Source organism: Lotus japonicus, chromosome 5 (assembly GCF_012489685.1).
Source record: "Lotus japonicus ecotype B-129 chromosome 5, LjGifu_v1.2".
Taxonomy (NCBI): domain Eukaryota; kingdom Viridiplantae; phylum Streptophyta; class Magnoliopsida; order Fabales; family Fabaceae; genus Lotus; species Lotus japonicus.
Genome location: NC_080045.1, coordinates 12361053 through 12389027, shown reverse-complemented (window position 1 = coordinate 12389027; position 27975 = coordinate 12361053). Strand labels below are relative to the sequence as shown.

At 36.9% G+C, this 27975-nt stretch overlaps 2 protein-coding genes and 1 non-coding gene across 4 annotated transcripts; 1 reads left to right on the top strand and 2 right to left on the bottom strand.

The window, feature by feature from the left end:
- Positions 1-13: 13 nt before the first annotated feature.
- LOC130717681 (pentatricopeptide repeat-containing protein At3g09650, chloroplastic) lies at positions 14-2601 on the bottom strand. Its single transcript, XM_057568018.1, has one exon. It carries the CDS (start codon positions 2457-2459, stop codon positions 237-239), a length of 2223 nt encoding a protein of 740 aa, XP_057424001.1. The 5' UTR covers positions 2460-2601; the 3' UTR covers positions 14-236.
- A 1885-nt stretch (positions 2602-4486) lies between these two features.
- LOC130717679 (E3 ubiquitin-protein ligase UPL4) lies at positions 4487-14372 on the bottom strand. Of its 2 annotated transcripts, none has more exons than XM_057568016.1 (19): positions 14268-14372; positions 14002-14167; positions 12768-13439; positions 12569-12679; positions 12304-12420; positions 12046-12204; positions 11786-11947; positions 10423-10575; positions 10223-10344; positions 9066-10144; positions 8848-8930; positions 7225-8451; positions 6864-7094; positions 6664-6768; positions 5687-5767; positions 5503-5574; positions 5280-5408; positions 5079-5162; positions 4487-4967 (listed from the first exon to the last, which is right to left on the bottom strand). In XM_057568016.1, the coding sequence occupies exons 3-19, from the start codon at positions 13401-13403 to the stop codon at positions 4902-4904; spliced, it is 4617 nt and encodes a 1538-aa protein (XP_057423999.1). In that variant the 5' UTR covers positions 13404-13439; positions 14002-14167; positions 14268-14372; the 3' UTR covers positions 4487-4901. The 2 variants fall into 2 exon arrangements, with proteins under 2 accessions (XP_057423999.1, XP_057424000.1); XM_057568017.1 differs by having other exon boundaries at positions 14115-14167; positions 14268-14329.
- Positions 14373-18671: 4299 nt separating this feature from the next.
- Positions 18672-18780, top strand: LOC130721674 (small nucleolar RNA Z279/snoR105/snoR108). The gene has a single exon (XR_009013594.1). It is a non-coding gene; the product is annotated as a small nucleolar RNA Z279/snoR105/snoR108 (small nucleolar RNA).
- The last annotated feature ends 9195 nt before the right edge of the window (positions 18781-27975 follow it).

Below are 27975 nucleotides of genomic sequence, written 5' to 3'. Positions count from 1 at the left end.
AAGGGTGAAAATGTGATGACAAAGAAAAATAAGTATAGTATCAAAACTCTTTCTTAAAAGATTGTCTATATGTTTACATGCTTGAAAAACTGTTGTAATGACACAGACATCTCTGTGTTGTAATGACAGACATTTTTAGAGCAAAATAGTCTCTTTTTTTCCAAGGTACATTGATTTCTACTTTCCAGTTGTGCAGTTTGTTCTGGAAGAGGCCATGATGCAGCAGAGGTAACCAACTAAACAGAATCAGAATCAGAGCCAGATCCATATCCATCAATAGGTTCTAATCGCCACTCACTTCCATAGTAAGAATTAGGCAAACCCAGCCAAAACTTAAAAGCCTCAGCTGCCCTTTTCCTCTCCACTCTCCTGTCTTGCCTAGCCCTTGAAGCATGCTTACTAGTAAACATTCTTGAATGCATTTCCACATAGATTCTAGTAAACTTGGTCTTATTTGGAGGTATCCCATTCTCTTCCATGCACGCCACAATTTCCAAGGCCTTTCTGAAAAATGCAGCCCTCACACAGATATCAGCAAGAGTATCCAAAAGCCCCTCATCAGGTTTCAATGGAGGAACAGAAGAGTCAGAGTTTTCCCTATCCCTTCCTGCCTCCCACCTCTCCTTCACTTCATTCCAAAGTATAAGTGCCTCTCCTGGTTTTCTTGCTAATGCAATCCCATTGGCAAAACTGCCATAAGTTCCCACATCAGGGTGAAATCCATTCTCCTTCAGTTTTTCAATCAGTTTCTTTGCTTCTTCCAGCAAACCCAACCTGCAATATCCTTCAACCAGCATGTTCCACGCGATTAAATCCACCTTCACGCGAGGATCATTTACCATCTCATCAAACACCCTGTGAGCTAGCTTTGGTTGCCCTGACAATGCAAAAGCTTTCATCAAAGTTGTGTAACTAATCTTGGTTGGGGCTATTTCTCTTGCCCTCATCTCATTGAAAAAGGAAAGAGCCCCGGCACTGTCATCAACCAATATACACCCATCAATAAGTATATTATAGGACACCACATCAGGCTGAATCTCTGCATCTTCAGCCATCTCCCTAAGCAATTCCCTTGCCTTGTCTATCTGCAGCTGCTTACAGTAACCCTTGAGGAGAATGTTGTAGGTTATCCGGTTCGCAGACACCCCAATTCTCGTCATTTCAGCAAGAACTTGACGAGCCCGGTCCATAAAACCCGCCTTCACAAGCGCCGAAACCACAGTGGTATAGGAAACATGGTCAGGGTGACTAGCACTATCATCTTGCCGGCGCATCGCCTCGAGCATCCTCACCGTGTCACTAACTCGCCCTGACTTCATATAACCTTTCATTAAAGTGGTGTAAATTCTAGTGTTAGGAGTATATGGTTTTGGCAACAAAGGAGGCTGATAGACACCACCACCATTGCCGTTGCCACTCTGATTCATCGAATTAGGAAGCAACTTCTGAAAAACAGAATCATTCTTTCCACCTATATACTCTGAATTGGACTCCCTCAGTATCCTACAAAGATCTCTCCTCTTCTCCCTCATTGCCTGAACTATTATCTCAGCCGTATCTAAATCGCCAAAATCAACATAAGCAGCAACCAAGGAATGCAAAGTAGTCATACACAAAGGTACATTCTGCTCAAGAATCCTCTCCAACACAAACACAAGCAAGTCTTTCCTATCCTTTCTACAACACAGCTTCATGACAATGTTATAACTCAACGCATCAGGCACAACACCAAACTGAGGCATTTCATCAAACAGTTGCAAGAACATCTTACCATCCCCGGAATTTGCACAGGCATTGAGCACAGCGTTGAATGCCCCGGTGTCAGGCCGCGAGTCCGCCGCCACATCAGGGTCAGTAATCTTCCGGAGGCGGCGCGTGACGGCCCGGAAGAGCCCCAGTGCCTCAACCGAGTCTCCGGAGGACGCGAGTCTACTGACGACGGCGCTCCAGGCCTTGACATGCGGGAGGTAGCCGGACCGGAGCATGGACTTGACGACGGAGGCGGCGTAGAGAGTGTGACCAGCTTTTGCAGCTGCGACGGCAAGCAGGCCGAGTGAGTTGGCGTCGAGACGGTGGAGCTGGCGCTCATTGCGGAGGCGCGTGAGGATGGACTGGGCGCGCGTGAGTGATGGCAGGGTGTTGTGGTAAGAAAGTTGAGAGACCAAACGGCTTAAACACGTGGGATTAGGAAGATGGGTGCATTGGGTGTAAGCAATCCAAGCTTCCTCTGTTTTCCTCTGCTGCAGGAGCGTTAGCAGCTTGTGGTCCAGAGGCTCGGGTGCAGTGATGGGTGCAGTGTGTGAGGTGGGGTTTGTGTAGTTGAGGATGAAGGTGGTGCTGGATTTGGAGAACTTAAACGGAGATGGAGGTGGAGGATGGTGAAGTGGGTATGGGTAAGAGAGTGAGGAGGTAGAAGTGGAGGTTGGTGATGATGGAGGAAGAAGCAGAGAAGCATTCATGGCTGTTCCTCCATTTGAGAAACAGAGGTTTGTTCTGTGTGTGGATAAGAGGAGGTGGTGTTGGAATTGCAACTAGCTACGTTTTTGGTGTTCCTTCCACTTGTTTCTCATGCCTTATTGTCCATTTTCTTTCTCTTGTCCAAACAAAACAACTTACTATAATTTGTGTATAACGTTGAGAAAACACCTCCAGTTTAGTTTATCACGCAGGACGTCAGTGACATACTATGGAGGTCAGTTGAGACTCACTCCTGGGTAGAAGCGTCAGGGGATTTCCTCGAGGAGGGTTGCCCACCAACTGAGGGTTTACCGACGGTAAGGATTCAATGTGTTTACAATTATATAGAAAAATTTGAATTTTTTTAGATATTTTGATGACAAGTTCAATATTATGTAATCTTATATATAAACCTTCATGTATGTTTGAAATGAGATTGTAACTTGGCTTCTTCCTATTTACTTCATCCAAACTTAGCATTTTAATCTTTTATGTCTCTAGATCCAAGGTTACTCTTTTTTCCTCATAAAAAATGGGGTTAAACGCGCATAAAACAAGCTAAGTCCTTAACATGGGGAAGAAGACTTCAACAATATCATTCCTAAGAAAATTGTAAAGGGTGACATGAATGTGATTTAGACCAAAGTTCATAAAAGGAATATCGTGACCAAAATTAGCAAGGTGGTCAGCACTTCTATTGGCTTCCCGATATATATGGTGGAAAGAGGTTTCTCAGTCCAAGCAAACAAGATAATTAATCTCTTTTATCAAATCACTACAAGGATGAACTACGAAGCATTTAACTACAATCAGGTCGTGGGAGACCTTAGAGTCCATTTCCATCATTAACATACGTAGTTTGATCCAATGAGCCAATCTCATCCCCTTCAAAGCACCTCAAAGTTATGCTCTAACTGTATCAGTTCATTTTCAGAATTCATGGTTTTGGTAACCTCTAAGAAATCAAATGCTCATGTTTCTGAAACAAGAGTTTTCTGTCTGGGAGGGCAAGGTTGTTGATAACTTGAGATGCAAAACTAATAATTATAACAATAATGTTACTTGATAAGGATGATCTGCAATTGAAGACTAACTCAGACTTATGCTTCCAAATTTGCCAAGCTGTAATACCAAATATTAATGTTCAGATGATACTCACTCCTCTATGGACTGTAGATTGTGAACCAACCAATCTAAGTTTCCAAGACAAAAACACTTGCTCCAATCCTCTTCCTCAATGAAAGCATTCCACACCTCTTGAACACTAGAGTAGTCCCTGATTGCATGCATAACAATGTCTTCCTCTACTTGGCATTTGGGACAATAGGCATCATAACTCATGTTTCTCTTTATTCTTCCCCCATTTTTAACAAGCATGTTATGTGCTAGCTTCCAGAGAGAGTCTTTAAATTTCCAAATCGCTTCATAAAGAAGACTTGGACCAACACTCAAGTTGTGGAACAGCATGGGAAAAACTGATTTTAATGAAAACTTATCAGCAATGCTTAATTTCTAATAAGGTTTACCCATTTCATAAACTAGGATGTCTTTCATAAGAAAATGAAAGACCGAAAGAGTATTAACTTTCAAGCCTTATAACTTTTTAAGAAAACTTAATTTCTTTGATAACTCTAGAATGTAGAAGAGGAACTCCCAAATACATGCCAAAATTATAAGTTTTTCTGATCCCCAAAGTAGAGAACTCTGGATTTATGTCAACTAGCTTTTTGGCCTAAAACTCCGCAAGATTTTTGCAAGAATATCATCAATCAAACAACATCATCAGCAAAAAGCAAATGTGAAAGGCTATGACAAGATGAGGGACACCACTTTAGATGTCACAATGGTGACACCCTTGTATTGTTGCTCTGTATTTTCAGGGAACCACTGGCCTACTGATGAGGGACACCACTTAACTAAAATATTAAAAACTTGGCAAAATTAGACTGCTGGCTTAATCTGAGTTCAAGTCATCTCAAGTGTTTTACTGTCAGTCACAGTGCATAACTAAAAATGTAACTTCAAAAGGTGGCATGAAATGTCCAAGAAAATCAAATATAATAAAAATATACCGCAAATGTAGCAACAAGAGCAAAGATAGCAGCTATTACCATTGCATGTAAACAACTGTTAATCATTAAGGTTCCTGTATATAAAATCTGTACAGCAAAAATCAAAGTGTGGCCCCAGAAACTGCCCTCCGTTCTGTACAGATGAAACTAGTTAACCAACTAACTATCAGCAGGCTATGTACACACCCCCAACAATTGTAGTCAGTGAAGACAGGAGCTTCATCCCCAAGTAACTTGTTGTGGCCACCACTTTCAGTAACTCATTGAGAACTCTGCCAGCAACTCCTTCACACCCTTATCTACATTACTATCAATTAACCCTAATAATTACAGCTTCAGAATCCAAATATAGATCCAGGCAAGAGAATGAAGTTATGAAAGGTGGAAAGATCCCTGACCCTCCGTAATAGCATACAAGAGCTTCTCTTTCATCTTTTCCTGAAATTGAATGAATGGCCAAAGAATATTAAGATTCGAGAGTAAGAAAACCATTTTCTAAAATATGTTTGAAGCATTTTAACTGATAGAAGGGTGAAACAGTGCAGGTACTTTTGTTGAATACGGAGGTAGTTTAAGGTAATTTGCACACGTCATCACGCTTGGTAAGTCTGCGTCTGCCCGGTTGCTACAGTGCTGTTAAATCACCAAGAGCATATGTAAGGAGATATTACAAACAAAATATATATGTATACATTTGTGTGATTAAGTATAAAAGCAAAAATAGAGAGTTTATTAATATAATAAGTAGACCTTTCGGACAATAGTCAACTTCGGATTGAGAGACGACAATCCTCCTGGAGGAAGTCGAGGTGTGCCAGTCACAAACAGCAGAAAGGCTCGTCGCTGTTTATGGTCAAACTCTCGGATAATTTCCAACAACTGAGTCCACGGTGGTGCATAAATTATGAGATCCAGTTAATAAAATATTCAGAAAATAAGATTAAAAGGTATCTACGAGTACATGAATGCTTACATTAACAACGGGAGGACTGCTAGCAGTGTACCCATGATCGAACTTGATGTGATCTGCAAGCTCATTGATCTCCTAACAAGGCATTGCAACAATTAAGCACTTATTTAATTGCTTTTCCTCCCCTCTCTACAAGGAAAGAAAGTCACATATACATATTGATTAACAACATGAAATTTATACATACAGCCCAAGAATCATGCTCTCCACAAAGTATACGCTCAAGTTCTTCTTCATTGAAAATCTGAAGATGATGGATAGGGAAAACCTGAAAGAGGAAAACAAGTTTCTTCCTTTAAAAAATTGAGAATCACGATGAAGATATATAAGAAATTCATGAGGAGTCTTGTAAACAGTAAATCGTGTAGAAAATTTAGTATTCAGTATACTGATCTTGATAGGTTGCAATGAACACATAAAAGAAATGATTTAGAAGATAATCAAGAGCTTCAAGACACAAAAACTAGTTCTGATTATGTATAACATCACATTTAAGCAGGGTAATGGACTAGGTTTAAGAATCTTATAGGTATCATCCTTCTCTCGCTCATTCTCCACCCAAGACCCCTTCTCCCTCATCCTCTCCCCTAAGGTCTCTATACTTTTTGTCAAACTAAAGTAGAAGAGAGAAATATTAGGGAGTAGCATTTAGGCCAAAAGACGAAAATGAAATACTCAGCTCTTTCGAGAGCTTAATTAATCTACTGTGTGACATCTCAAGATGAACAAAAAAATCAAACTAACAACTTCTCAAACAAACAAAGTTAGTGCCCCCAACAAAGCTTCCATTTTCTCTCTTTCCCATCCTTTTGGCTTTGAAACTCATCGAGACTCGTAAAATAATATTTTGTATGAAGTCATCTAATTCAAAAATTGGATCCATACCTCACCGTCCTGTGGCTCTTCAAACCATACAACAGACAATAACCCACATTCTTGTTTACAGAGGTTAGCTACAAGCCAATATTATTTTGTTTCATTATGTGTTAGGTAAACCCCTCTTTTAGGTTTATTCTTTTCTCTTGAGGTGCAATTCTCTTCAACTCTAATGGAGCATTAGCAACTATAACACAACAAAAAATATTCTTGTTTTAAGCAGTGGCTCATTTAAAAAGTCAAAACAGCTAGAAGTATATTAACCGCTATCAAGACAAAGTGACAGACCTGGTTAAAGCCAGATTTAAAAGCTTCCATTTGTCTTGAAATTCCAGAGCGCACAGTTGCATCAATAATAAATGAAACATAATCCTCAAGGTTCCCCATATTTACCTACCAAAAAGGATACATATATGAAGTTTGTATTCCTCCACCAACTAAAGGATTAAAATAAAAATTGAATTGCAAAATATCAAACAATGTCATACCATTGTGTGATCAGACCCTGAGGCAAGAACAATATCAGGATATCCAGGAAGAGTAAAATCAAGACAAAGATCCTCAATTCTAGTATCTCGAAAGCTTAGTCCACATTCCAACTCGGAATTCCCTCCACTGATGGATTCAAGGAATTTTTTCCGGTTAACAAGTGCTTGGAACTCTTGCAGCACCCCACCAAGCCCAGGATCAAGTGACGGAATATCATATAGAGAAAGTTCCTAAAAAGACATGGAAATAAGCAAATAGAGAGACTCCGTCAGTTATAACGACCATCATTATACATCTAATTATATGTTGCTGGGTCACAGGCTCGTGTGAAGTTAACTAATTGCAACCAGAATTGCTTACCTTTCCAAGAATAAGCTTATAGAATGCTTTAGAGAAGTGGAGATCTAAGACCCTTCCATCTTGAAGTGCTTTAGCAATAACTTGGCCTAAAAGGAAAAATTTCTTTGTTATTTCAGAGTACTGTATGCCACTAGATGTATCTTGCATTGATGAACATGGACGAGGAAAGAGTCCATAAAAAGAATGGATTTCTATTTGCTCAGCCTGCAAGTTTGTCTTTAGGGTAAATGAAGAAGCATCCTCCCTCCACATCCCCAGGCCAGATTTCTGGAACTCTTGGCAAACCAGGGTATAAAATTCCAAAGTTGGTCCAAGACCAGTACCCACTTCTTCATCATATTCCACTTCAAGAACCACTTTATGACTAGCATGTAGGTCCATCATTTGTGTAGCAGATTCCAGAATCCTATTGCGATAAACTAAGAATTTCTTTCGATGCAATCCACCAGCGCTTTGTCGCCTGTCACCAATTGTTCCTGAGTTGTTGTAAGACATATGAGGTTGAATTTGTGGCTGACCAAATGCTGCCAATTTGAAGTACTTGCATCTTGCCTCAAAACTAAATAGGAAAGGACATGAAGCCATTAATTGATTACACCACAAAGGCATACCACCGATGGAGACCGCCAAACAGTCCCTCATTTGCTGCTCCAGCTTCTCTGTCAACTTGCTACTCACAAACTCATTTTGAGAAACAGAAGGAACTGTTATTTTTAGGTTATCCAGATTATCAACTTTCCTTTCAGCAAAAGCACAAACTCTTTCACGAGACATAATGTGAAATATAAATCGGTTCAGGCCTTCCAAGCTTTTAAGAAGAAACAAAATAGCATAAATTGGACTTGACTTCTCCAAATCAGAAACAAGTTCATAAGAGAACATGTCTGATAAAAAAGGAGTACGCTGATAATAAGCTAAAACTTTGTCATCAGAGAAATCTTGAGGTGAAGGATAACATTCTGGAGGCATTGTGTCCTCAGATTTCACAGCCCTTCCATAGGTTAATATATGCACTTGACTCCACAATTTTGCACCAGAAACACAATCATTTTGTTTAATTATTTGGCAAAGAATTGCCTGATATAGAGTCAAATTATGATCCAGAGGTTGTCCTTCAAGGTAAAAGACAAGTTTTTGAGAAGCTTCGCTACTACAAGGGGCAGGATGCTGTTTCTCTAGTTTTGAGTCTGGTTCTGCACTGACTTGCAGTTCTTGTTTCGCATACACCTGTTAGATATGAAAACAAAAATTCAAACATATGCAGAAGTGCTCAAAAATCAAAATACTGTATTTGTTATCATGATAAAATCGATATTGATCAAATCAGTTACGATACACAAACACAGTACACACGTAAAACAACAGCACAACTAGCCAGTGGTAATTTGAGAATACAACAAAGCATGTATTAAAAGCAATTTTAATTCATCTCAATATTAACTTACCCACAAGTTTAAAGAAAATAAATAATGTCAGTTGATACAAATCATAAAATGACATAATTTAGAAAACACATCAAGCTTACGTACCAAGAACCATTATATAGCATAATTTTGAACTTAGTTTGTTTCAAATAACAACCAAGAATATTCTGCATTATACAATATTAATAAAGATATCAACCTGAGTTCCAGAGGATGATGATTCCCCTGCATTCACATTGACTACTTGGTCGGCAGGTGTAGGCTGTGACAACTTTGGCTCTTCTCCCTGCAAAACTTGTATACATGAATAACAGAAAAACATAAATTAAGAAAAAACACTCATCCCCACACACACACACACACACACAACAAACCAAATATTGGCTATCACTTCAGTAAATCAATATGGTAAGGAACTTGCATTCGATGGTGATTGGAGGGGTGGACTTTCTGGTTGCAACAATACTTGACTGGATGATGATCGTGTATGCTGTGTGTTTTCCACACTGACCTTTGGCCACAGATATCTTTCAATGGAATGCAAAGAAGAAAAAGGATCAACAGAAAGAAAATCCTCAGTATAGTCATTCAGACCAGTCTCTTTCTCCCCCCTGACAAAACGAACTCTCAAGCAAGGATAAGGAATGGTACATCCATTAGGAACAGAAGCAAATGAATTTCTCAGTTTGGCTCCATTGCTCAGAATAATAGGGAAAGCTTCCAATGAAGTCAGTGCACTCTGCAGGTTCCTGATCAATACAGAAAGGGGTGTATCGCCAGAGAGAGGCTGAGATGTACATAAGCATGCACTAGCCAGAGCCTCAAAACGTTTTTCAATGACAGCATTATAACCACAAATACCATTTACCCCCTTGTTTTCACTCATATACTGACCATGAGATAAATAATTGACAAGCGATTTCACAACTCCGCTCTCAACAAATTCAAAAGTAGAAACTTGTTCCTTGCCAATAAGCTTGTCCATAATTTGATACAGTATACTATTGATCTTGTCTTCATGCACAGTAAGAGCACTGTTGTCAGTAGACATGCTCAACAAATCATTAGAAAGTTCTCTGAGATTCTGCAGAATATCAGTCAATCCTTTTTCAGAATCATATAATTCCGGTGCTAAGTATTTGGTTTTAATCTGCACTGCAAGATTATGAACAGAGTCTTTGTCTAGTTTGCAATTTCTGGCTTCTGATGATGCAGGAGATTGGCCAGTTGAAAATGCATAACATAAGCACTTGGGGGCCTCTCTAGAAGCAGACCTATGACCAGAGTCCAATGTCAACTGAATGCCACTAAATACTGGGTAAATTGATTGTGAAGAACTTTCTGGTGATAAGATAGCATCAATGGCAAAATAGACACCTTCCTTTATAAATAACTTCAAGAAAACATCTGAAAAATTTTGAAGAATTATCTCAGCAATCTGCAATGCTAACATTAGCATATGTTGATCCTTTCGAGTTAACACTCCAGCCAAGAAACTGTCAAATTAACAAAAACAAAATCAATAATTAATAAAATATATTTAATAATGCAAAGGATAAGGAGGCCTGCTTTACCTTGAAATACTGGCGCTCTTAAGCAATTCAACAAGCATGTCAGCTTTGCTCAAACAAACTAACTTGTACATAACAGATAGACATCCATGACAAACAAATAAACTTGCACCAGAATTGAACACCTGCGAAAGGATGAAATAGATATACAAATGTCATAAAAAAGGAAGTGTGCTAATCTAGTTACAAGAAAATCAACCAACCTGGATTAACACGGGAAGCACATCCATCCCAAGCTTTTGCAGCAGATCTGGGTGATTAGCTAGAAAAGATTCTTTGTCTAGCACCAATTGATCATTTTGATCTTTATCCAACCCAGGAAGAAGCTCATTTAGCAATTTGAGAACTTCATATACCTAGCAAGCCAGCAAATTATAAGATAAACCCTTCACACAGCTCATTAATAATAAATCTCTCAAATCACATTAATGAGAATTCATCGAAAAAGAAGAACTTTTAATTGTATTCATGAGTGACACTACTAAATAAATACCAAGAGCAAAGTACATAAAATGTGACAAGAGTTGAAAATATACCTCAGAAAACTTCAATGCATCAGTACAAACAGCACATATCATGAGCATTTTTAAATGATAATGAATACGATATTCATAACGTTCTACTATATTACAGAAATTATTTCACCCATCATCAGAGAGTTATACATCCAAAACTGTTCACAATTGAAACTGGACAGTCATACAAGATGAATCATCTCACCAACCAAATATATTAATATCAAAAATGTATCACAGAACGTGTTGTTAATGGCGGATGGCAGGTTATGGCTGAAAGCCAAGAATAGGCCATATTTGACATATATTGATGGCGGATGGCAGAATATGGCAGATTATGGTGGAATATCGGCCGCGGCTTGCTGGAATTCCGCCATGGCGGGGCAATGGCAGACATGTGACAACACTGATGATCACAGAGAGATGGAATGACGGTATTCAAATATGCCTTGGTAGTTCATGAATTGAAGATGTTCAAAATAATTATTAATTTAAATTTTATACCAGCGCAAACAAATCAATCGGCGTATTTGGCAACAAAAAAAGTTCAATGTTTCTAGTTGCAGCCTTCAAGATACATTTTCACTAAATTTCCTTAATAATCACATCATGTTGATCATAAAAACTTCCCAGCTTCATAGTTTGTTTCAGATGACTTTGTAGACCATTCTACTAGGCTTTTTTATTTTTTGGAATATTGGTGGTGCAACTAGTTGCATAAGAGAGCATAGGAGGCCAAGTGGAGGATGAAACTTCAGATATCCAATGCCAATAACAAAACAAGCTCATTAGCATCTGTGTTCTATTTTTTTCCCCTTAATTATGTGCAGAGAAATGATACTTTTAGGAGCTAAATAGTACTACTTTAGATTCTCAGATATGAACATTTAATTGCGGCAGTATGTTATTAATATTAAAATTAAAATATAACCAATTACCTAGTCCATAAATGACTATACCTATATTTTCCACTTTGAAAACAGGAAACTAATTAAACTGTGTTGCCCAACACCAGCAGAAGACAAAACAGAGTCAATTCCAGGCTGCATACCCGATTACAATGACCACCAACAAGCTGTGATGTTGATACTCCATGTGAGAGGTCAAATGTAGATAATATCTCTCTCAATATGCTGCTGATATTAAGCTCATATAAAGTCGTGAAGGCTACAACAGATCCTGATGAAATTTTGACAAGTAATCCTATCAATCCCTGTTAAGCAATATAACAGATTCATGTTATCATTAAATTTGATATGCATAAAATGGAGAAATCAACAATATGAGAAAGGCAGATACAAAATTAATTACATTATAGATTGCTTGAGATAGGGTTGTCCGGCCATTTAAACTTAAAAGGTGTGTGACCTGTTGAATCAGTCCATGCTTACAAAGCTCATCCATCCTTTCAGAGGACTGAGAAACTCGCTCCACAATTTTGATTAAGCACGAAGCAACATTTTCGACAAGCTGGTAAAGTACGTTGTCAGGTCAGTAAATATAACAAAAAGGAAGATGAAACCCCTACAGTATGTATAATCTGTAGTCTTCTGATCCAACAACTGATACCTGGCGATCCTCATACTGAAGCAGATTGCATAATATGGGCACAGCCTCCATGAAAGGTGTAGGGCTTTCGGAAGGAAGCTTCTTGCATATGTTCACAACAGTCGAAAGTGCCACTCTCTGGTGCAAGGGAAAAAGAGGTAAAATATAAAATGAAAAATTAATTCTTCACTTCTACAATAACTTAAATAAAATATTAACTTTCATAGATGGCAGAAAAAGATCATTCATTACTCAAGAAGATAGAGTCATAGCGTTAGAGGGTTACCTGTATGCTTGTTGAGAAGAAGTCAATATAATTTAGAACAGCCATGATTGCCCCTGCCTGTAAGCAAGCAAGTGGTTGCTCTCGCGATATTTTCTCCAATGCTTGGAGACACTACATAAATACAAAATCAATAACGCATAAACCTTTCTTTCTACCAATAGAAAAACAAACATACAATAAACGAACAAGCACCAATTACCTGTTCAGCTACATCTAGATACTCAATAGCCAATAATCTTTGACATAAAACAGGAACAGCATCATGGCGTACAAGAAAAGCAGCTGATCGAGGGTACAGATCGCATATATAGGTGATGGCCCTCACAGAAAACAACATAATATCCGGGTTACTCTCGTGCTTTGCCAGTTTTACAAGTAGCGGTGATAACATGTCTGAAGTCATGCTGGATAGTGAACCTTCTGTACAAAATGACAAAACTTCACAAAGTTCAGTAAGCACAGCCAACTGACCAGAAGGTTCTGTCTGCCCACTCAAGCTTGATATAATATTTTTAAACTTTCCATGATCACTGGATACTCTCATCCTGTGATACTCATGAAGACTGCTATAATGCTGCTCCATTTCATCTGAGTCACATGATCCATAAGCTGAATCCTTCTCTGGCTCTCCCTCTGATCGGCTTGAAGCCGAAGCAGACGAGGAAGTATCCATGTCATTATCATGATGAGCCTCCCCTGTTGACTGTGCAGAGTTCATATGAGTTTGAACTGATGAGTTTGAAGAACTCGGTCGAAAATCCAATGAACTACAGGCCCGCTTATCAGCAGGGAGTTCATCAGCCATTTCTGGACGCTTTTGGCCTCGACTTTCCATTAATTGCTTCTATTCCCCCAGTGGAAATAGAGCCTTCTGCATTTTAAAAGATTACCAATTTCAATTTATATCACAAATTCATAATCACATACAGGCCAAATGAGTCTATACTATATTCCAAGCTTAAAAAGGACACTTTGTTGATTCTGTTCTCCTGGGAGTAAAATAGAAAGTTCATACCTCCAATCCAGAAAAACCAAACTCCCTTATTCAAAGACTTCCTCAAATAGAAACAGCAAAAGTAGCAATTTTTCTTAATTTTCAACATCACCATAGTTAATCATTCATCAGAATTCAGATGATGCATTCACATAACATCATCAAAATACAAAAAAAAACACCTTGTTTTCACTAAGGAAATTGCATTACAAATGGAAAACCAAATCAATTTAATAGTAAACAACTACCTCTCAGACTAAACAAATCAAACACCACAAATTCATCAAAAATAGAAAGGGAGAGAAAAGAACAAACAAAGCAATCATTGATCATGAAACAAACACACAATGGCAGCAAAAAGAACAGGATCACTGAAGAACACAATCAGGGTAAGTTGAAGACAAAAAAAAAAACAAAACAGCAACAGTTACCACGGTACCTAGTAGTAGTTCTTAACAATCGGTCTTCGAGAAAGTCGAAGACCCAGTTTTCGTATAAACAAAAAAAACACAAAAATATGATCTTTTGGTGATTTTAAGGTAACCCTTTTACTTCTTTGTTTTCTTTCTTCTTCTTCCTCTTTCTTCTTCACCAAATTGATTCTTCTGAAACAGAAACAGAGATTGAATTGAGAAAACGATGATGATTGAAAATTTATCAAAAAAAGAAGAAGAAAAAAAAAAAACAAGGATTGATGAAGAAAACCAGAGGATGTGGTGATTGCACACGAAAGCTTGCAACTTGGAAGGCACACACAGGGTGGTGATAGTGTAAATATTTATTTGGGGGATTATTTAAGTTAATTGATAATTAATTAATTAGTCTAATTCTTATTATTATATTAATTTTGGGAATATCTATGGTGTTTATGAGGTGTTTGAAGCTTTGAGAAGGCCTAAATCTGTTGTTGTCAATTTCTGATTTTTAGGGTTGAGGGTTGATTAGATATATAACAAGTGTTGTTACTTTTGGATTAGGTTTCTAAGCTTAACAATGAAGTAAGTTGTTTTTTAAACAAAATATATGGTCGGTGAAAGAAAGTTTTTGTTTCATTTTAATTGATAAAAAACTTAAATTTGAACCTTAATCGTGTATATGAACAAAGAAATCCTTAGATTTTTTTATTTTTTTTCAATTTGAAATCCTTAGATTACTCTATTCTGTTGACAAATTTGGTGTTACCTAAATAGTGCTGTTAACAAATATTCAGATTTGTAATGAGTGATAAAACGTTTTGATTTAGTTTGCAATTTTTTTTCAAATATACATTCAATAATACTTGATTCAAGGGATAATTGTAAAAATAACAAATTTTCATCCACAATTAGAAGTGGCAAGGAGTATGTGATGATGTCATGATGCTTTAATCATAAAATTTATTCGAAAATGCTACAAGGGGAAAGACCTCCATCTTGTTAGTCGATCCTGTTAACTGGGATCGGACACTAACCAAACCAAAGCATATGGGTAGTTTTGGGATTCGAAAGAGCAAGGATCTAACATTGTGTTTGGTAAGCATGAGATAGAATAGAGAGAGTTTGAAGAGAGAGATAGGCAAGGGAAAAGGAAAGAATCTTGTTTGGTTATAATTTATTGTAGACAAGAAAGAGTTTGAGGGAGCCAATATTGCACTTTTGGCAATCTCCTCAATTTGCGAAGAGAAAGTGGATCTTGCAGGCTTTTTTTTTTTGCTTTTCGTTCTGTCCAAATAGTGGGGTTGCAAAACCGCGACAAATTGCTTTCCAGGTGCCACAAATATTTTTGTTTTTAAAAAAATGCCTTTCTAACACAATATTTCTCACATATTTCTCTCTACTCAACTTCTCTCTTCTTTATCTCTCTTCTCTACCAAACAGAGTGTAAATGTGGCGTTGCTAGGCAAAAATATTGGGCAAATTTTAACTAATCGAGAAAGTTGTGGGTCCAAATGGTTAGAGCTTCAAATGTAGGCATAAATGATTTTCTGATGAGGTGGAGATGAAATGCTCGCACGTCTAGAATTCTATTCCAACTTCCAAAGGAAAAGTTGTGGTTGAGGAAGGGATTTTGTTTCAAGTTGGGGAATGTACGTTCTTCATTCTAGTACGACCTATGGCTGCTCAAGGAACCACTTCTTAAGAGTGTGGATTAAGTGCATTTTCATGATGCGAAAGCTAAAGTTTGTAATGTTCGAGAGTTAGGATCTTTGAAGATGGAGGATACGTGGACAACGCTAGCTACCTACTAATGTTTGCCAATAGATATAGCAGGTCAATGTTTCTTTGCATCCTCTTGTGGAGCGTGGTTACAGTTGGACTGGTAGCAATTCGGATGTATATACCACTGCATCTAGCTTACTAGGAAATAGAATGAGTCTCAAATCGAAAATTAATTTGGAAGTTAATATTCATTTTAAGTTTGCATATGGAGTTGCTTGCTATCTTTCATGAGCTAAGTCTGACTTGGGGTTTGAATTTGCAAAAACTGATTTGTCAGTCTAACTCTTTAGATGGGCTAACTCTTTTGAGGAATAGACTATTGGACACCTATATTTTATGTTGTCATCATGTTATAGCATATAAGTGAGATAATGAGTATAGATTGGCAAGTTGAAGTGCATCACATATACAAAGGAGAATTTATGTGCAACTTTCTTGTCAAGTTTGGGGCCTTGCAATAAGCCCTTATCCTTGCTAGATTTCCTCCTGAGGGCATAAGCCAACTTTTGTTACCTATTTTCAAAAATGGTAGTTAGGTGTTGATGATTCTTTTGATTTTTGGGCTTTGCTTTTCTTTTTTTTAAGGCTTAGTCCTCGAATTATTTCCTTATTCATTCAGTGAATGATGGACTCGGTTGTAAGTGCCGTTGGACAATTTTAATTGAATGAATTATGTTCCTTTGACCAAAAAAAAAAAAGAGTTAGGAGACATATGCGTTGGGGTGGGGAAGTCCATGGATCAGTCACTAGAGGGTATAATTTATCTTTCTGATGTAAATAAAATAAGAAACTTAATAATTAAATAATTTTTCAGTAAAATGTATGGGTTAAACTATTAATATAATTTGGATTAGCTCGAAACTCTATCGAAAAGGTAGGTCATACGTGAAAGTTGTATTCCGATTTATATTATTTAGTCATATTTTTAATTAATGTGAGATTTCTTAACATACTTCTAAGTTTTCATGCCCAAATTTAAACATAAAAAATGTGAAATTTATAAGACTGAACATATACAGACGACCTATTTATAGGTGTCACATTGCATATTATAATTTGGATTATCTAACTCTATCCAAAATAACTCATTATTGAATATTATCTTAAGGTTTGTTTAGCTATATCATTAAGACTTCTCAACAATTTTATTATTTAAGTACTATTCTAATTTAAAGTCTTTTATGATTGTATCGGGTCAGGTTCCGGGTAAGTTGAGTGGGTATTTTCACACCAGGTGTAGTTATTTTCCCTGCTAAAGTCAGGTCGATGTTTGGTACATAATGACCACATCATGTTGAGTAGGGGTGTACAAGATCCGGCCCTACCCGCCAACCCGTCCCGGCCCAAGTCTTTAAGGTCGAGTTCAACCCGGCCCGATCATTAAAAGATACCGGGTTCGGGTTGATCATTCAGTTGTCCGACTTCGGGTAGGGTCGGGTTCGGGTTGACACTCGGGTCACCCGGCCCGTCCCACATAGATATTTTATAAAATTTTAATTTGTTATAATGATCAAAATGTGATAGATGGTGCTCAAATTTATCTTACCATGTGGATGAGATGAAAATGCTTAACATCTACCTTATGAATTAAATAAACATTGGTCACAAGATCGACACTTTCATGCTCTAACGAAGAGAAAATCATGCATGTGCATTATGCACATGTGAGAGAAGTGAAGAGAGATCAAACAAAGTGAGTGACGCATGCATATAGATAAAAAAATGTAAGCTTCTCAAGTACAATAGATTATGCAAGAATTGGATACTTTCAAGTTTTTTTCTTCTAAGAGATAGTTCCAACTTATAACTCTTTTAGTATGTTATTATCTTTAAATTTTACAATTGATATTAAATAGTCTTAGACTTATTGTCTCTCGGGCCAACCCGGTCTCGTCCTACATAGACCCGTCCTAAATTAGACCCGCATATTGTCGGGTTGCTTCGGGTCTAGGGAAGGATTAGGGTCTATGAATTGCCCCGGTCAATATTTAGGGCCGGGTTAGGGTTAATAAAAACCCGTCACAACCCGTCCCTTGTACACCCCTAATGTTGAGGCTTGACTGCCATTTCTCCATTGACGTGTTTGTTTCATGACTAAGCAACATGACACCGAATCGAATACGTGATCAGTGTGTGAGAGCTGCAGAGCATGATTCTAATTCTGAAAAGCCTGAAACAAACACACTTGAATACGTATGATTCTGTCAAAAATATTCTTAACTTCGGCCATGATCTATTCTTAAAAAGCAAATTAAATAAGCAGACAGTTGGTGTGTTTAGAGTTTTGAATGAGTCAAATGAGCATATAGTTTTGAATTTCAAGATCACCTAGCATGGCTATAGCTAACTTGAGTGTCAGGGTCATTTTACAAGCAAAAAAACCTTTTTTTTTATGGCAGTCTTATAACAAAATCCTATGAATAAAACTCAAATGTGAGCTCAAAAGTACTTAAGGTACAAAAATGTCAGGTCCATACAGTATGCACAAAAAAGAATATGTAGGATAAGTTGTTCAGCTAACTTATCTCCATGACTCCATGATAAGTTCTTATATATGTGAAACAAAAATGAATGGTTTACTACGGGCGTTTACCACCATGGCACAAGACCAGTAAACAAGAACTGAGAGTAGTCATGATGGATCCATTTTGTTGTGTGAGAAAAATCTTAGTCCTTAGAATAATTGCCTAACAATTCAAACAGGTTGGGCATAGCCTGAAAAAGTCATGAAACCCATTTAAGATGTGTATTGAAACTTAAAAAGTCCCACATCGAGTAAACAGAGGTTGGTTCAGAATTATTGTACAGGTTTGAGTCCCACATCGAGTGATAGTGAGTGAGAGAGCAAACAGGTTCTCTATAAATTGACAAGCTTGTGAATGTTAGAGTCATGATCCTTCAGGCAGTTAATGGGATATGATGAGTGGTCTAATCTCGTAATTTAATTTAATATGCGAGATGGGTGTCCGCCCCAAGCCTGTTACGACAGCTGGGCACTCACCTTTTATCAATCTGATCCCTAGTGCTCTTCCAACCTGAAGGATGTCATATTAATTTCAAAGTTTATTTGTTTTAGAAAAAGTTCAATGTTATTTTTGTCCAGATTAATGTGAATGTGTAGTTTTCATTTTATTTAAGCTTTATTGTATGGTGATGTTTAAAGTTTGGGAGAAACCCTATGTTCTGTGGCGGCTGGTTTGGCCTCCCAGTTTCGGTTCCCCATGATAATCAAGCTTAAATAAAATAAAAACTTGGAAACATTCATTATCTTCATCTTTTTCTTCCATTATCTTCATGAAATTTATCAAAACCCAGATATGAAAAACTGGTAGTGGAACATACTTATCAAAACCCAGATATGAAAAACTGGTAGTGGAACATACTTATCAAAACCCAGATTTGAAAAAAAGAAAAAATATTCAGAAATTTATTAAAACTCAAATCTGAAAAAGGTAGCATTTTCATAAACAAAGCTAAATTTTCGTAGGCTGGTTCATGTGGGTGTATGTATTAATAACAGGACCATAACAGATTTGAAAACTTCTGTGCGGCATTTCATCGAACACTTGAGCCTCTTCAACTAAGAGGCTCCCAGTTGAGTGCATTTGCGGGCAGCAGCCTGATGTTGTTGAAGAGCAGTAAACATCTTCATCTTATCCATCTTTTGAATTTTATCCTCTCACGTCATTTCATCATTGGTTTAAAATTTGATTTTCTAGGAAGATGTTTCAAAAAAAAAAAGATTTTCTAGGAAGATGATTTCCATTTCCAGTTTTTTAGTTTTTTGGGGTTTTTTAGGTTTAGTGATGGAAGAAGATGAAGATGTGGTTTTTAATTTTTTTCAATTAATTTTTTAAGCATTTGGATGGAATATGGACAAAAGTTCAAAACTGCAACCTTAGTAAACTTAAGGGACCAAAACTCAGATTTTTAAAGTTTATAGACATTTTTTTTAAACATCGGAAAATAAACAAAAACACACTACACTGCTCTGAGGGCATCCCTCAACAAAATGACCTTGCTCCGGGGAAGAAACCACCAAATTAAAACTAGGACCACGCATAGAGGATCCATGCTCCGCTAACCAGTCAGTTGCAACATTACACTCGTGACCACACCATGCAACATCCACCCGCCAACCATGGTCCAACACTTCACATATTTCCCTCAAGAGCACAACATGGATTACATTGTGAACTCTCTCTGAAACTATAAACTGTTACAATCAAAACCCCAGACCTTCATGTAAGGTTGTAGCCTCTGCCATGAACAGGCTTCCATCCCTCGCGCCTGAAACCTGAATCCAAACGACCTGGATCCATCGTGAGAACGAAGCAAACCGCCATCGCCCATAACTCCATCCTCTTCCTTATAACTTCCATCAGTGTTAAGCTCCATGAAGCCACCTGAGGCAAGCTGTCAGCCAACATTTAACATGCTATGCCCATGATGCAATAAATCTAGCTGGAGAAATTTAATAAAATCATCATGTTCTTCTCAAAATTTCCTCCACGCACTGTCCACTATCCATGGATGGGAATCCATAACCATGTTGCACCACCATTCCCACACACCCCATAAACCTGGAAGCAGTGTTATTACTTATTAAACTCGGCCCGGTGATCGACTCGGTCGGGGCATTGGGTCAATGGGTCATTGGTTGGACCACTCAGTCACTGATTGAACCGTTTGACTCGGTTTACACAAAAAAATTAAAAATTCATAATATCATAATAAAATGTCACAAATAGCATACATCACAAAACAAAGCAACAAGGAATGTTTTACCACAACATAATGTCACAACTCACAAATAATAATTAAGTAATCAAAAGAGCTTACCCACAAAAATGTGAAGTATATATTTGTTTAGGAGTTAATTTTACCCACTAATAAGCTTACCCACTAATAAGAGGAACCACTACAGCAGCTAATAGATACAATGGGCACCTAAATTAATGTCGACATATATTTTTTTAAATAAATTAGTGACAATATATATAAATTAACTCCTTCAATAAAAACTTTGTATTAATATATTAATTTGAAGCCCAACACCACTAAACCCAACACCACTGACCACATTTTGTCCATCTAATTTAACCCTAAATTATTAACAAAAAAAAATAGATCTGGAGAGGGGTAATAGTCATAGTGCCGCACAGAGAACAGAAAACAGAGGATATGAATGAAGATGCCAAGGTGCAAGAAGAAGAGGTTGAAGACATAGAGTGGCTTCTTGAAGCATGCACACTGAAGAATGTTACTCGAATAATTATGTCTTCACACCTTTAAGGTGTGGAGAGGTGGAAGAAGAGAGAGATATGAAGAAAGGAGAGCGAAAGTAAAGATGTGATAGGTGATTTGATTGATAGAGAAAAGAGAAATAAATGGAAATGAAGGTGGAAAAGAAGTGGAGAGGTGTGTATATCATAACTCATGTTACTCTGTTTTTTATTTTAAAGGCACATAAATCAGATCTAGAAGGACTACTCCAAAGTCACATTGAAATGGTTACCGAAATCAAGAATTCTATACCGATTTGTAAACGCTCGTTTATGAGAATTACATCAAGTTCATATGTGCTTCTTTTAAGAGGATGAAAAGCAATATTTTGGGGATGGAGGCGAATATAGAACACCTTCAAAGTGCTGCTAGATGAAAAGCAATATTTTGAGTTTTTTTTACTAACTCACCGGTCCAACCGTTAAAGGGCCGAGTCATAGGTTTTTTGGCCGAAACGGTCGAATCTGACAGGTTCATGCCGAGTCACTTGCATGGCCGATCCGATGCTCGGCTCAAACCGACCTAAGGTCCGGTTCACGGTTCAACCGATCAAACCGGCCGGTTCGAGCTGAGTTTAATAACACTGCCTGGAAGGACCTTGGCGACATGCCCACCGTTCACGTGAAGTTGAACCCAAGCTGTAAAATCAAGGTTCCAAAAATTCTGCCAACTCCAACCTCCAATCTTCCCCCCATAATTCACGAGAATGAGGATGTTTGAAGTTGATCAGAGTAGCACAAGAGAGGGGAGGTTTGAATTGTACCCCACTTAACTTGATTTCCCAAATGATATAAAGATTTGTCATCTTCGTTGGTATCGTTTGGTGCAGCGGAAGTGTAAGAGCAGGGAAGTAGACGATGTACACACACAATTTTATCCTGGTACACCCCCAAAACGATAGGGCTATGTCTAGTCTTTGACAGCACCAAGATTTCACTAAGTTCAAGTATCAAGGACTTCCCCTTACAAGTATTCGACAAGACTTCTCCCAATGAGTATTCTTATACATGTCTCTCCAGGCATAACGAGTATTATTTTTCCACTACCTCTCCAGGCATTAGCGAGTATTCTTTCAGCCTTGCCTCTCCAAACATTGAGTATTAGACATGATTCAACCCAACAAGTATTATTGTACATGCCTCTCCAAGCATACCGAGTCTTATTGTCCATGCCTCTCCAAGCATAACGAGTATTCTTGTCCATGCCACTCGAGACATAACGAGTATTCTTGTCCATGCCTATCCAGGCATAACGAGTATTATTTTTCCACTGCATCTCCAGGAATTGAGTATTCTTTTACCACGACCTCTCCAGGAATTGAGTATTAGAAAGGTCTCCTCCATTACAAGTATTGTACATGACTTCTCAAAAAAAAAACAATTTTTCTCAAGATTGCTTTCTTCTACTCTTAAATATCTTCTTGAAAGAAGGATAATAGATCAATTAAGTTCATGAATCATAAAGTATTAAGGTTTGACTCTTAAGTGAATACTTTATGTTCAGTTACATGATAGAGGTAGAAATAATTTTACTCTAAAGAATATATACTCTTCTTGTTGAAACAGATGATGATAAATGATATGATCATTTGAAGTGCATAATCGACATCTGATTATTGAGCTCTGAGGCTTCTTTTCACGCTTAAGTGATTTGAGTATAAAGCCAAATTCATGTGAGCATAAGCGCTACTTCTTCAAGTCTTCACTTCTTCCCTTTATACTTCTGAATCTTCTGTGAGTGCAAGATAGCCGTTACAACCCGTTGGATCATGTTGTTCACAAAACTTCTAGTCGTTGGATCAAACTGTACAAAAGTACTTTCGTAAGAGCGTGGTACAGTTTGATTGAGACCTTATGCCATAAAGATGCAATCTGTCATGTTACTATTGTTTTGACAACGATCTTAGGGGGTCATATCTTCTTAAATCATACCGAACTTTGTGCACACACCCATTCTTGGCGATAATGGGGTGATTATTTTTAACTCTGCTCGAGCACATCAGCCTTCGTTCATGCACTTCACTCCTATGGTTGTCTATGGCCCTTTACACATATTCGGTGTGTCGGGTCATGCACAACTTGGCTCACCTTAGGATGATAATGTCAAACCAAATGATAGCTGACCTAGCATGCTTGGGATTGTGGGAAACAGTTTCACATATATTACAAGATCCCTTCCTTCAATGTCTCTATATGTTCTCAAATGCTGTAGTTTCCTTGACAATTTCTCAAGTTGCAGTGAGAACTTTTATGAATTGTATTTTCTAATTACTGACCATTGTTTCTTAACCTGCTCTTGGCTGATGATTGGTGTAGAAATTATGAGCTTGACTATGATAGTTTGATTCTCTTTTTGTAGCAATTATGAACTTGCTGATGATATAGTTTTTGGTTAAAAAAAAACTTTGCTATATGAATGATATTTGCTGTGACTTTTTCTATTCGTAAGGTTTTTTATTTTATTAATAGATTGATTAATTTATTTTAATAATCCGTAGCCTATAATTTATTATATTAAAATAATGTTTTCTTTTAGAAAACCTATGCCACGTGTCACTCCATTATCATTCTATTTCCCTCCAAAAAGCTAGAGCTTATTCTGGAAATTTTTCTTTTAAGAAATGACTAGTGTTTTTTACCCGCGCGTTGCACGGGGAATACATCTATTATATTTGATAGGTCAATTAATACCTTGATCATTAAAAATATAATAAACAACGGATGAAATAGAAGAGTATGAAATGATGAGCAAAGTGGACAAAAAGTCTTAAATTAAAACCCTTTTTGCATAGATTGAACTTCGTACAATTGAATAACTAATAAAAAAATTGGTTAACAAAATCTCAAATTATGCAAAACATATTAGGGGATGTGGTTTAATGATGGCTAATAAACAATAGCTGATTTAATCTACAATGAAAAAATGAGAAAATATTCTTTATGTACGTGATTATGCGAGTTCATTTTTTACACAATAAAATAAATTATGTTTGACCCATATCAATATGAAGTCGTTTCACATTCTTCATGAGCCTAAAGACAATAACACAAATTATAGATATGAAGAATCACCAATAAAGCATTCAGAACACATTTTAATCTTAGAAAAAAAAGAATGTACCGCGAAATTTGTTATTGTATTTGATACATTAATTAATACTTAAAGAAGGTACTTTCTTGTTAAAATATATTTCTTCCCGTAGGAGAATTTAACTCCTATAATAATTTGTACAAAAAAATTAAAGTGGACTATATTATTATGTAGTAAAAAATTAACATCAAATTATATTATATTATGTTTTTCTTGTAACAAAAAAAAATTCCGATGAAATCTTATTAACATTTATTTTTATGTATGTTGTTCCTTTTTTTATGTTGTCTGCATTTTAGCTAATGTATGTGTGTGCCAAGATGTGGGACCAGATGTTGTAACATCGTGCTGTGACATTTGTCCCTGCGGATCTGCTGTGTGTTTGGCTGATTTTTCTAGAAGCTTTGGATGGATTTCGTGATAATCAAGTTAGGGTTATTGAAGAAGCTTCTCTATGCTATCTGGAATATATTATAGTGGAATCAAATCTTTTGAAGAGGATTTGATTTGGTTTAAATTGTGAAAGTTGTTATCTTTTGTTCAAATCTTATTTGATAAGATTTGTTACTGGTTTAAAAGATTTGTTCCAGATCTGTTTTGTGGACTCTATTTTCGTGCAAGCCCATTGAAGATCAAGACCTGAAGAATGACTATTTAAGGAGGCTTAACCCTAGTTGCAAAGTGTGCGTTGGGCACCCAAGGATTGGGTTTTTAGGGTTTTGTTTTGTGAGTCCTTGTTCTGTTATTTTGTACACCTCTCTACTGCCTCCATTGATAATCATATGGCTTAGAGTTGGTTTGTTTAGTTGAGTTGTAATCTCTTCAAATTGTTGTTTGATCATGAGATCTATCTTTCAATCTCTTGTAAGGGATCGGTCACTGTGGCAGTGATCATTAGGAGTTAGGGGAAGTTTCCTCATAGCTTAGAGGAGAAGGGCTAAGCTAGATTCACTTATGTAATAGTGGTAGACATTGAAGAGGCTCTATACTAAGGGGGAGTACTTAGGTATAGGAGGGACTTTCATGTGACCTGAGAGCTATTATTTGATAGTGAATTGACTCCTGGATTGGTATCCTCCAGATGTAGGTGATGTTGCACCGAACTGGGTTAACAATTCCCTGTGTTTTTTCATTGATTTAATTTATGTACTGTTGTGCAATTGTCGAACCGATTGTCCCAACATCGCGTTCGACATCTGTCCTGTGCACGAACCAGAATTTCAATGTAGAAGTATTTTCATGTAAAATATTCTTCCTATATATAAAAGCTTTTAGGCTCTTTCTAATACATTTAGATCTAGCTTCTCCTTACTCTCAGGATGCCTGAAAGTCTTTTCTCAAGTCTATCTGGTGGGTAATATCGATGAAGATGATGACACCCACCATACCTTGCTTGCTTCAAGGTCGATCTCTTGTATCATCCTCTTGCCGAAGACTTTAAGAGTAAACCTTGCCATTCCAACTTTCATCGATCGAGTTTCAGTTGCTTTTTCTGTTGATCCAGGTGAGAAAGCTTACTAAGGCAACCTCTGCTTTTGTCTATCTCCCAATATAAGAAGCATGTTGCTTTGCTCTTATAGTAGTACTAATGGGCGTACTTTAGAACAAATTTCTAGCGAAGGTCTTGACAGTTTGGAACTGAAAGGTTTGGTTCATTAATAATATCTAGTAGTTTCATCATGCTATTCTGCTTTTGAGCTTGTTGTACTTACCGGAGCATTTCTGCGATAAAAAAATTAAGAATAGTAAAGCAGTCGTAGTATGCTCCCTTTACTTGCTCTTGTGCTCAAGTGATAGCTAGGTGCATACTGTTTGCATCTGAATTATATATAAAAGACTCTTAAAAACAACTACTTAATTCTCCATTACAAAGAATATACATTACATCAGAACCTAATTATTATTTGTCAGTGACATAAGTGTCGAAAATAATAGTATTAATAATGGAAATTTCGAATGGTGTGAATAAGGATTAAAAGTCCAATCTCATAAGAAAGAAAAATCTCCATTTACATCAAAATCTCTCTCAGATTTCTCTACCTCATTATCACCACCGCTTTTCTTATACATTATCCACAAACACACTCACAAATTCCACACAGTACCTAACATCATATGCAAATTTTGTTTTCACTGCAACCAGAGTCTGTTCTTTGGCATAAAAAAGCACTTCATAAAGTAAGAAGGTATCACATTTTGAATTTAAATCATTAAAATATTTATTTCTAATTAAAAAATCAAATGAAATTTGCTTCCAAATCAGCAGCAATCCTAGGTGCTATTCCTGATTGTTGTCCAACTTTAACATGAATTAATATGAACTCATGCTAATTCAAATCAAACTTGCTTCCAAATCAGCAGCTTCCAGCCGTATCTGCATTCTAAGTAACAGAAAATCAAGAACTCATGAAGTAAGATTGATAGACATGTTAGTGTAGGATAGACTAAAGACCACCAAACATAATAGCAATATGTGCAACATCAATCTAGCTATGATAGTGCAAAGATAGCAATCAAATTTGCAGACAGATATGAAAGCCAAAGAATGAATTGAAGCCACTTTTTGGCTATGGCCTTCCAGTGGTTTCCATAACCAATCAGATCTATTTGTAAGGGGAAACTAATCACATGCTACTAAAGAAGATGAATGGAAGAAAACTCCTCTAGAAATTTTAGACTCATTATATTTGTTGAACGGCTAAAATAACTCTTTGTTTTATTTAGCACTGCTGTTGAAAGTACAATAACCAAATCAAAAACATATGCTGATACTAAATCGTAATGTGATAATTACACACTCATGCAAGCAAGACTTCCAATAACACTAAAGTTTGATTAATTGAACCATAGTAGAACAATGATTAATTATAAAATCTAATATTGCCTTCGAAAAGTGACTTTTAATATATGTAATGATGATAGATAGATGTAGAATTGATGAACTAAGTCAGTAGGAAATCAATTTATTGTTAGATCATTGGTTTAGGCGTTTAGCATATTAGAAAGGATAGCACCAGTTTTAAAAGCATAACCTCAATAGTATAGCTTGAGCGAACAAAGATAAGCAGTAAAATCTCATCCATGATATGTAGTTCTGTAGTTGTAACGGCAAGCACCAACAATAATAATTAATTTCCTCGGTGCAAGAAGCAGGTAAAAAGAAAAAATTACCAAATAAAAAAGTTGCAAGAAAAAAAATCTACAACTTCTCCTTTCTCTCCCCTCAATTCTTTCACTCCCTCAATCCACTTCACTGACAATGATTAGGTTAATCAAAACATACACAGATCAATGTTTCACCTCCTATAACATAGGACACAAATTTTAGATGCAAATTAAGAAAAACGAATAAAATAGAATCACATACAAAGGAGAATCAGAAAACATAAAAAACAAATTAAAATATTGCAAAATTCCATATAGAATATAAAATGGACTCACCATCCATGGCTTCCAAAGAATCTCTTTTGGTGGAATATCTATAAAAAAAACCTGAAGAAAAGAATTTGAAATTAACATGGCAAGTGATGAACGAAATTGACCTTGAAGTCAAACATGAGTGAATGAAAGTTAAAGGTAAAGTAAAATAAAATTGAAAAAAACCATAACATATTATGCAAGCAAAGGAAGAAAATAATTTGAAACCTCCATCTGCACTCCGTCTGCAACCTTCCCAATCAGTCCAAGGCAGCAAATCGGAGGGATGCGATTGCAAGTCGATGGCAAAGTGGTTCCGTGGAGAGATGAGACGATTTTGTGGGGGTGGTTCCGTTCAGTGGAGAGATGGGATGAAAATTGCATGGAGGAGATGAGAGCGACACGTCATGCTAGAAGTTGTT